At 44.0% G+C, this 9,547-nt stretch overlaps 1 protein-coding gene across 1 annotated transcript; it reads right to left on the reverse strand.

Moving 5' to 3' along the window:
* Positions 1-389: 389 nt before the first annotated feature.
* Positions 390-9,090, reverse strand: laynb (layilin b). Its single transcript, XM_041873784.2, has 7 exons — positions 8,822-9,090; positions 7,668-7,965; positions 6,888-7,045; positions 6,299-6,343; positions 2,710-2,796; positions 2,314-2,416; positions 390-1,986 (listed from the first exon to the last, which is right to left on the reverse strand). Exons 1-7 carry the CDS (start codon positions 8,895-8,897, stop codon positions 1,656-1,658), a joined length of 1,098 nt encoding a protein of 365 aa, XP_041729718.1. The 5' UTR covers positions 8,898-9,090; the 3' UTR covers positions 390-1,655.
* Between the last annotated feature and the right edge of the window lie 457 nt (positions 9,091-9,547).

Here is a 9,547-nt window from a genome sequence, read left to right on the forward strand (position 1 = left end):
GCTGTTGCCAGAGAATTGAATGTTAATTTCTCTACCATAAGCCGCCTCCATCGTCATTTTAGAGAATTTGGCAGTACTTCCAACCGGCCTCACAACCGCAGACCATGTGTAACCACCCCAGCCCAGGGCCTCCGCATCCTGCTTCTTCACCTGTGGGATCGTCTGAGACCAACCACGCGGACAGCTGATGAAACTGAGGAGTATTTCTGTCTGTAATAAAGCCCTTTTGTGGGAAAAACTAATTCTGATTGGCTGGGCCTATGCCCTCCCAGGCCCATCCATGGCTGCGCTCCTACACACTCATGTGAAATCCATAGATTTGGGCCTAGTGAATTTATTTCAATTGACTGATTTCCTTATACTGTATGAACTGTAACTCAGTAAAATCGTTGAAATTGTTGCATGTAGCGTTTATATTTTTGTTCAGTATATTTTTGTTCAGTTCAGGTTATAATGGCAAATCAATTGGTTTGAGAATAATACAATAATATGACAGAATATTAGCACATTATTATCCTTTTTTTAAACATACCCATTGCACATCTAGCGATCAACATAGCATTTTAGTGAAGCTGCTGGAGTTCGAGACCAATGGAAAGACAGTTAAAATATGACATGAAACAACACCATCTGCTGGTCAAACAAACAATATGGAAGCCATAAGTAAGTACTGTTTGCAATAGTACAGTAAAGTAAGCTATATCTTACCAAAGGTTTTACGACTTATAGAAATTGTCAATTTTTCTGTCTTCTTGTACACAAAAATACAATAAAGGTACATTATTATTTAAAAATAAAATAAAAACACATTTATTTGTAGCCAGAGCGGTGCGCAATATTTGAAATATTACCCATATAGGCCTACAGGTCCAGCAAGTACATGTTTTGTTAATTAACCTATCGTGACAGACTTACATGGGAAATTGTTGAGCGCAGCACCCCAAAAGCATGTGCTGTCACTGCTAGATTTCCTGGATGTGCGAGTTCCAGATGTGCTTTTGGCATTTCCTGTCCGACATCCTCCAAGAACACTCAGCTTTAGCTCGTTAGACTACTTTTTCACAACACTCTAGTCAGGCCCACTTGAATCTACCATGTACGCAAAATATGTATTTTCTTGATTTTCTTCACAACATTGTGATACATACAAGTTTATAAGACGAAGACACAGGAATAGGCAAATAAACAAATGCTACACTCTGTTATCCAACCAGGACTTTGGTGTAGTCATGAAAAGGCACATTAAAGACTATATCCAGCCAGCTCAAACTGGTGTCATAACAGTGGAGGCTTTGGTAAACATCATTGGGAGGATCATCTCTCACAGGCGGGAGACCATTGCTCAGAGGTATCGTGGGGTCAGATTTCTGTCATCCGAGTTTCCGAAGATATTGTCCTGTTCCCTGAAATCAGCTTCCACACAGGAAGCCTCAAATGGGGGTGACACCATGGGCTTTTTTGTACGGTTAGTGGGCGTACCCTAAAGCAAACACTTTTGAATACTACACAGGATCTGTCCATCCTGTCTCGCATCACATGATGCCATACAACCCACCAGCAGGATATATGAAAGATGAATGGAGACAACAACAGTCAGATGCCCAGATGGCCCAGTGGACATGTGGTAAAGAGAGAGGCACTGCAGGACTGCAACATTACTCATATATCTCATTCTCCACCCATCCAGTCTCGTTGAGATAGTGCCGACCCTGGTCCTGGCAGGCCTCATAGATGTCATTGGTCACAAAGCCACTCTCTGTCACTGTCTCCTTGTTTGAAACATTCTCGTAATCATCACACTGGGAATCAAAAGAGGAGGCACAGAAGGACATCTTCTTGATTGTTTCAGGTGCCATGCTCTCCAGATCGGCTGGTTGAAGCTTGGTGATGTCCTGGTAGGCATAGGGTCCTTGGATGTTGCAGGCCGCAGTGGACATTGTACCCCATTGCTCTTGCTTAGGGTAGCTGTCTGTCTGAGACTTTCTCCTGCATAAAGACAGTTACACTATCAGTTACAGAGGCATGTAGTGAGCCACAAACACCTCCAGCATTGCCTACTTCAAATACGGCATTGAAACCCACCTCAAAACAAAATATCTCTTAAGGCTATCTTATGCTCTGTGATGTCTGATGTTGATTATTTTTCGTAAGCCCTCTTGCGAGCTTCCTCTGTTTTGCCCCTCTTTTCTCTGTCATTTTTTAACTTATAGATTTTTTACATACTTTTAAATAATGTTAGGTGACCTTGAAAGGTGCCAATCGTACACAATGTATTATTACCTGTTATTATTTAATGAAGCGAACAATTATTACCTTTTGGCAGCCAGTTTATAGCAGAAGACTCCTGTAGCCACAAGCAGCAGCAGTAGAATAGGGACAGTAGCAAATAGAATGTAGGAGACATACAGGGCGTTATCTGAAAGATAACAACAGAGGTAAGACAATGGCATTATAACCTGGTCCCAGATCTGTTTGTGCTATCATGTCAACTCCTTGTCACTCATTGTCAATGAAAAGGAGCTGACATGATAGCACAAACAGATCTGGGACCAGGCTAATGGCAGTAAGTTGGCACCTCACTATGAATACCTTTTGGAGAATAAAAAAAGAAAAAAGAAATGAGATTATTTATTGCATTTGTGACACAATGCACAATATTTCATAACCTAGGATCAAACTCGATAGACATGAAGAGTGCAGATTTTTTACCTGATGATTCAGATAGTCCAATTTTTGTCTTCTCATCACTCACTGTAGCTGATGGTAGGTTTGGCATGAGAGATATAATTGGGGCAACTGGAAAATAGATAATGAACAAAACTTTTAAATAGACAGACACTGTAAGTTCGATTGATATCCAAAAATGTAATATTGACCAAATAAATATGCAGACCAAAAATAAGCAACATTTGTCTTCATCAAAGATGAAGGATTGAGCATGTGTGATGCAGCAATGTGTAGAGGAGTACAGTATGACTAATATGCAAATTAGCAGCCTACTATAAATAAACTCCCTAGGAATAAACTCAATCAGAGCAACAATTTCAAGCAGCGTCACTGGTAATCTGTAACTGTACTATGGCCTACTGTATTTGTCATGCATAGCCTCTATTATCTGTGTCACGCCCTGGCTCTGGGGACTCTAGTATGTTGAGCCAGGGTGTGAGTTTTCATTTGTTTTTGTTCTAGTTTTGTATTTCTATGTTGGCCAGTGTGGTTCTCAATCAGAGGCAACGTGTATCAGCTGTTGCTTGTTGTCTCTGATTGGGACCATACTTAAGCAGCCAGTTTTCCCACAGTGTTTGTGGGATCTTGTTCCAGTGTGGTTTGTGTTAGACCGAGGACGTCACGTTATCGTTTGTTGTTTTGTTCGTGTTATCATCATCATTATTTAATAAATATGTTCGCATTCCACGCTGCGCCTTGGTCCTCTGTTCCCGACGATTGTGACAGAAGATCCCACCAACACTGGACCAAGCAGCGTGTCCAGTAGCCAGTGCCAGAGGTATCGCTAAAGGACATGAACCTCGGCTGGGCCTGGCCCACGGGGAGGAGAGACCCCCATAATTTTTTTAGGGGGGGGGGCTCACGCCGTGGACGACGGGGCAGCAGGAGGCCGCGATAGAGCGGTCCAGCGGGTTTGCAGAGGAGGCCGCCAGGTTAAGGGGGCCACTGGTCACAGAGGAGAGGGAAAGTGTAGAGGCACGGCGAGAGGTACTGGGGTGTGTTACCAGTCCGGTCCGGCCCGTTCCTGATCCCTGCGTAGGGCCAGTGGTGTGTGTCCCCAGTACGGTCCGGCCTGTTCCTGTTCCTCGCTCGAGCCTGTGGTGCGCGTCGTCAGCCCGGCCCGGCCTGTTCCTGCTCCACGCACCAAGCCTATGGTGCGCATCGTCAGCCCGGCCCGGCCTGTTCCTGCTCCTCGCATCGAGCCTGTGGTGCGCGTCGTCAGCCCGGCCCGGCCTGTTCCTGCTCCACGCACCAAGCCTATGGTGCGCATCGTCAGCCCGGCCCGGCCTGTTCCTGCTCCACGCACCAAGCCTATGGTGCGCATCGTCAGCCCGGTTCGGCCTGTTCCTGCTCCCCACACCAAGCCAGTGGTGTGCGTCGTCAGTCCGGCACAGCCCGTGCCTGTTCCACCGGTGCCTGGTCCAGCACCGGTCAGCTGCTCCACGCCGGAGCTAGAGCAATCCGCTCCACCGGTGTTCAGTCCAGCTCCGGCCAGCAGGGTCAGACCGGACCAGGGGTACTTTGGGGGGTTGGAGTGGGAATCATGTCCGGAGCTGGATCCGCCGCCAAGGCGGAGTGCCCACCCGGTCCCTCCCCTGTGGTGTTTGGTTGGCGCGGCCGGAGTCCGCGCCTTTGGGGGGGGGGGGTACTGTCACGCCCTGGCTCTGGGGACTCTAGTATGTTGAGCCAGGGTGTGAGTTTTCATTTATTCTAGTTTTGTATTTCTATGTTGGCCAGTGTGGTTCTCAATCAGAGGCAACGTGTATCAGCTGTTGCTTGTTGTCTCTGATTGGGAACCATACTTAAGCAGCCAGTTTTCCCACAGTGTTTGTGGGATCTTGTTCCAGTGTGGTTTGTGTTAGACCGAGGACGTCACGTTATCGATTGTTGTTTTGATCGTGTTATCATTATTTAATAAATATGTTCGCATTCCACGCTGCGCCTTGGTCCTCTGTTCCCGACGATCGTGACAATCTGAGAAGAGGATTGATTCAATGACACTGATAAAGTTTTTATATTATATTCTATTCTCTCCTATTATACACTGCTCAAAAAAATAAAGGGAACACTTAAACAACACATCCTAGATCTGAATGAATGAAATAAAATTATTAAATATTTTTTTCTTTACATAGTTGAATGTGCTGACAACAAAATCACACAAAAATTATCAATGGAAATCAAATTTATCAACCCATGGAGGTCTGGATTTGGAGTCACCCTCAAAATTAAAGTGGAAAACCACACTACAGGCTGATCCAACTTTGATGTAATGTCCTTAAAACAAGTCAAAATGAGGCTCAGTAGTGTGTATGGCCTCCACGTGCTTGTATGACCTCCCTACAACGCCTGGGCATGCTCCTGATGAGGTGGCGGATGGTATCCTGAGGGATCTCCTCCCAGACCTGGACTAAAGCATCCGCCAACTCCTGGACAGTCTGTGGTGCAACGTGGCGTTGGTGGATGGAGCGAGACATGATGTCCCAGATGTGCTCAATTGGATTCAGGTCTGGGGAACGGGCGGGCCAGTCCATAGCATCAATGCCTTCCTCTTGCAGGAACTGCTGACACACTCCAGCCACATGAGGTCTAGCATTGTCTTGCATTAGGAGGAACCCAGGGCCAACCGCACCAGCATATGGTCTCACAAGGGATCTGAGGATCTCATCTCGGTACCTAATGGCAGTCAGGCTACCTCTGGCGAGCACATGGAGGGCTGTGCGGCCCCCCAAAGAAATGCCACCCCACACCATGACTGACCCACGCCAAACCGGTCATGCTGGAGGATGTTGCAGGCAGCAGAACGTTCTCCACGGCGTCTCCAGACTCTGTCACATGTGCTCAGTGTGAACCAGCTTTCATCTGTGAAGAGCACAGGGCGCCAGTGGCGAATTTGCCAATCTTGGTGTTCTCTGGCAAATGCCAAACGTCCTGCACGGTGTTGGGCTGTAAGCACAACCCCCACCTGTGGACGTCGGGCCCTCATACCACCCTCATGGAGTCTGTTTCTGACCGTTTGAGCAGACACATGCACATTTGTGGCCTGCTGGAGGTCATTTTGCAGGGCTCTGGCAGTGCTCCTCCTGCTTTCCACTAGAGTGAAAGCACCGCCAGCATTCAAAAGTGACCAAAACATCAGCCAGGAAGCATAGGAACTGAGAAGTGGTCTGTGGTCACCACCTGCAGAACCACTTCTTTATTGGGGGTGTCTTGCTAATTGCCTATAATTTCCACCTGTTGTCTATTCCATTTGCACAACAGCATGTGAAATTTATTGTCAATCAGTGTTGCTTCCTAAGTGGACAGTTTGATTTCACAGAAGTGTGACTGACTTGGAGTTACATTGTGTTGTTTAAGTGTTCCCTTTATTTTTTTGAGCAGTGTATTATATTGTGATTCATAAATCTTGACCACTAGATGTCATCCTATACATAGACACTTCGGAGATTGAGAATGGTGATGTCATTACAATGTTCAAGCTGTTGATCTCAGTATCAACAAATCACTCATCTCAAGGATTCACATATTTGACCTTAAAAAATCTAAATGTTAGTTGCAGTGGTGGGTTTACCTGTGTATATTGAATTCCACACCACAGTAAACATGGGTAACTTTTCTGTAAGAGAGAGAAAGTGACAATCATCAGCTGCAAATGAATATGGACTATATTGACTGTGAAGGATATTTTCTATGGTTCCTTGTTGATAAGCTGGTATTCAATAAAAATCATACCATACAATATTATCTCCTTCAGCGGAGATAAACTACAGGATTGAGATAGGATAAATGTAATGTAACACCGTCGTATTCATTAGTGCACACTGTTGCAATCCATAACAAAAAGTTTCGTCAACGAAAACGAGAGATTCTTATTGGACAAATTCAGGTAGTCCCTCCCTGTTTCGGTCCCTTTCCTTCCATTTGCTGTCCTTTGAATACAACCCTTTGAATCTGTTCATGTCTAAATATGGACACTATCAAGGACACCGGGGCTATGTTCAGCAGGGCACAATGTTGTGGAACGTTCAGATAGAAAAACATGATGTAGAACAAACATAACTCTCTGACATGTAGAATCATGTCAGCTCTATTCATGACATTTCTATCTGCAATGTTCCACAACGTTTGGCTACTCAGAACGTGTCCAGGGTACAGTTCACCTTCGGAGTACTTGCAGACGAAATTGTTCTTGGTGTTGCAGTTGTCATCGTTCCACTGGAACATGAAGCGCCCCCCTTCGTCAGGGGGGGCAGAAGGCTGGTGATACAGCACCACACACATCTCGTTGCCACATGATGGCTCGTCCCAATGCCAGTTTCTGCAACAAGCATTTTTCCATAGGTCAACAACCTTATCAGAGATCCTCTGATAGTCAACAGCATGCCTCTGAAAATGCACTCTCATCCTACTGATACCCAGTGTTGGGGAGTAGTGAACTACATGTAGTTCAACTGGTAATTTAACTACATTTTGCAGTAGCTTGGTGGTAGTTGAACTAAATTCAAATGAAGTTAGTGTTTTCAGTAGTTAATGACTTTTTTGCCATGTAGCGATGTAGCTAGCTACTGGAACTACGTAATCATTTCCTTTCTTTTTCGGCATCAGGCCTGCGTAATTCTCACTTGGAACATTTAATTTTGTGATTAATAGGTTAAATGACACATTCTGTTAACATCTGAATACAGTGATCTGTTCTTGCAATTTGTCGTCTATGACATTTCAGATTTACATATGATAATTTTTCACAAAGTAGTTTGGATGAAGTGAACTACCTTTTCAAAGTAACTTTAGTTAAGTCAACTATATTTTTTTAAGGGTAGCTTTAGTGTAGCTTAACTTCTTTCAGTGTGAAGTAATTGGTAGCTTGGTAAACTATATTTTCATATTAGCTTCCCCAACACTGCCAATACCACAACATTCAAAGTAAAACACAAGAACACCTGAATCTGGCCTTGCTGCCATCCAGCCAGTAGTACTGCGAAGGGCAGCCCATAGTAGTCACCCGGTGGCGTGGGCTTCTGTGCAGCCCGATCCAGAAGTCCCCATCAGTGGCCTGCAACTGCTGGATGAACCTCTCGACCAGGCGCTGCTCATTGTCAGTGTCGATACTGAGGAGCTCTCCCCCATCTGTCCTGCAGGCCTGCCTGGCATCATCGAAGGTCACCCTCCGCTGTGGGTCCTGGAAGTAGTTGATCCTGTAGCAGGGTCGCTCTGTGCCACGCCGGCAGATCCTCTGGCCTACAGTGCATCGCATTGGAAAACAAGAAATTGCAAATCAAGAATGCAAATCAAATTGCAAATTCAATTGCAAAATTGCTAATCTAAACATGGGTAATAAATAATGTCAAATCAGAATGGTAATTAAGTGGAATAACATTGCAAGTTGTTATGTAAGCTGTGAGGACATATGGCACACATATTAGCCTACATGAATGACATGATAATAGGCCTATGTGCAAGATCTCTTGATTTTATATAGGCCTATTGCCATAAGCTTAAGAAATGTTTTATTGTTTTTCGTAAGTGATTGCATGTAACATTATGAATAGGCTCTATGTTATTATTTATTTATTATTACAGGCTTATTTTCTTTATTATTGGGGCCTTTATTAATAATGTTGCAAACCACAGTGAATAAGCTTTAAAGTAATATGGCCCACCTTGATTTTGCACCTTGATTTTTGCACCACATTTGGGCTATTACATACCACCTTGGTCTTCTAAATCTGTAACCTACTTCTGAGCACAATGGCCCATCTCAAAACGAATCATAGGTTCCCGACACACAAACCAAAACAAAAAGCCTGCTCTGGGCAATGTATAGACCTATTGAAGATAATTATTGCAGTGACTGTTTTTGCCATCTAGCTTACAAAAGCACTCGACTTTGGGTGACATTTGAAGTTTCTATTTTAAAATGTTAACGTTCCAAAATCTTTCTTCTTTCGTTGGGCACTACATAATACGATTTTTTTTTCGCACAATCAACAGACCGCAATATTGCCATGCATTAGATAAACTTTGGTTAATCATACCGTTACCTTTTGACAACGTGCTTTGACAAGTTTGACATTCTTTCCCTGTAAACACTCACCATTGAGTTCAAATTGGGTGAATCCTGGGTGGCAGCAAACGGCGAGAACCGTCCCGAGCAGTTTAATAAAATCCATTTCTTCATCTTCACTAAAGCGTTCGCGTAAATTCGAGCAAATCCGTGGCCGCCCGTCAAAGCCTGAGAGAGGGTATGGTCCAATCAGAATTAGGTCGAAGTGTTTTTGCAGGATCCGGTAAAGCGTTTTTTAAACCCATTTTACTGCGAATGGCTCAGGATTTTGAGTAAGTCCATCGAAGATAAAAGTTTAAAGGAGGAATGCTTGTCGTATCTTGCTATGTTTTTTTGCACTCATATAAAGGCATAATGAAATTAGGCTTCTCCATGCTTCACTTACACAATAATCAAAGTCACATTCATTTGATAAGAATGGAAAAGAGACTAATGGAATGAATAGACGTATTTGTGTGGTATGCTATACTGAGCAAGAGAAATGTACATGGGATTGTACAACTGTATAGCAAATGTTTTCTATTTCTCACACACACACACACACACACACACACACACACACACACACACACACACACACACACACACACACACACACACACACACACACACACACACACATTACTTTAATGGAATATCTGACAACCAGGGTGGGAAATAAGAAATAAAACATTTGAGAGAAAAATGTGTAGTTAATTATGTAAAGGTCAAGCATTAGTCTGAGGAGAAGATTGTGTTCTTTCACTTGAGGAAATT

The sequence above is a fragment of the Coregonus clupeaformis genome, chromosome 5 (assembly GCF_020615455.1).
Source record: "Coregonus clupeaformis isolate EN_2021a chromosome 5, ASM2061545v1, whole genome shotgun sequence".
In the NCBI taxonomy this organism is placed as follows: Eukaryota; Metazoa; Chordata; class Actinopteri; order Salmoniformes; family Salmonidae; genus Coregonus; species Coregonus clupeaformis.

What these genes read in the sequence shown, in the direction of transcription:
- laynb (XM_041873784.2), bottom strand. Translation starts at nt 8,897, where the DNA reads ATGGATTTTATTAAACTGCTCGGGACGGTTCTCGCCGTTTGCTGCCAC. An exon ending in CACCCAATTTGAACTCAATG is followed by an intron (nt 7,966 to 8,821) that starts GTGAGTGTTTAC and finishes GATGCACTGTAG; the next exon opens with GCCAGAGGATCTGCCGGCGT. An exon ending in TGGACTATCTGAATCATCAG is followed by an intron (nt 2,417 to 2,709) that starts GTAAAAAATCTG and finishes GTTATCTTTCAG; the next exon opens with ATAACGCCCTGTATGTCTCC.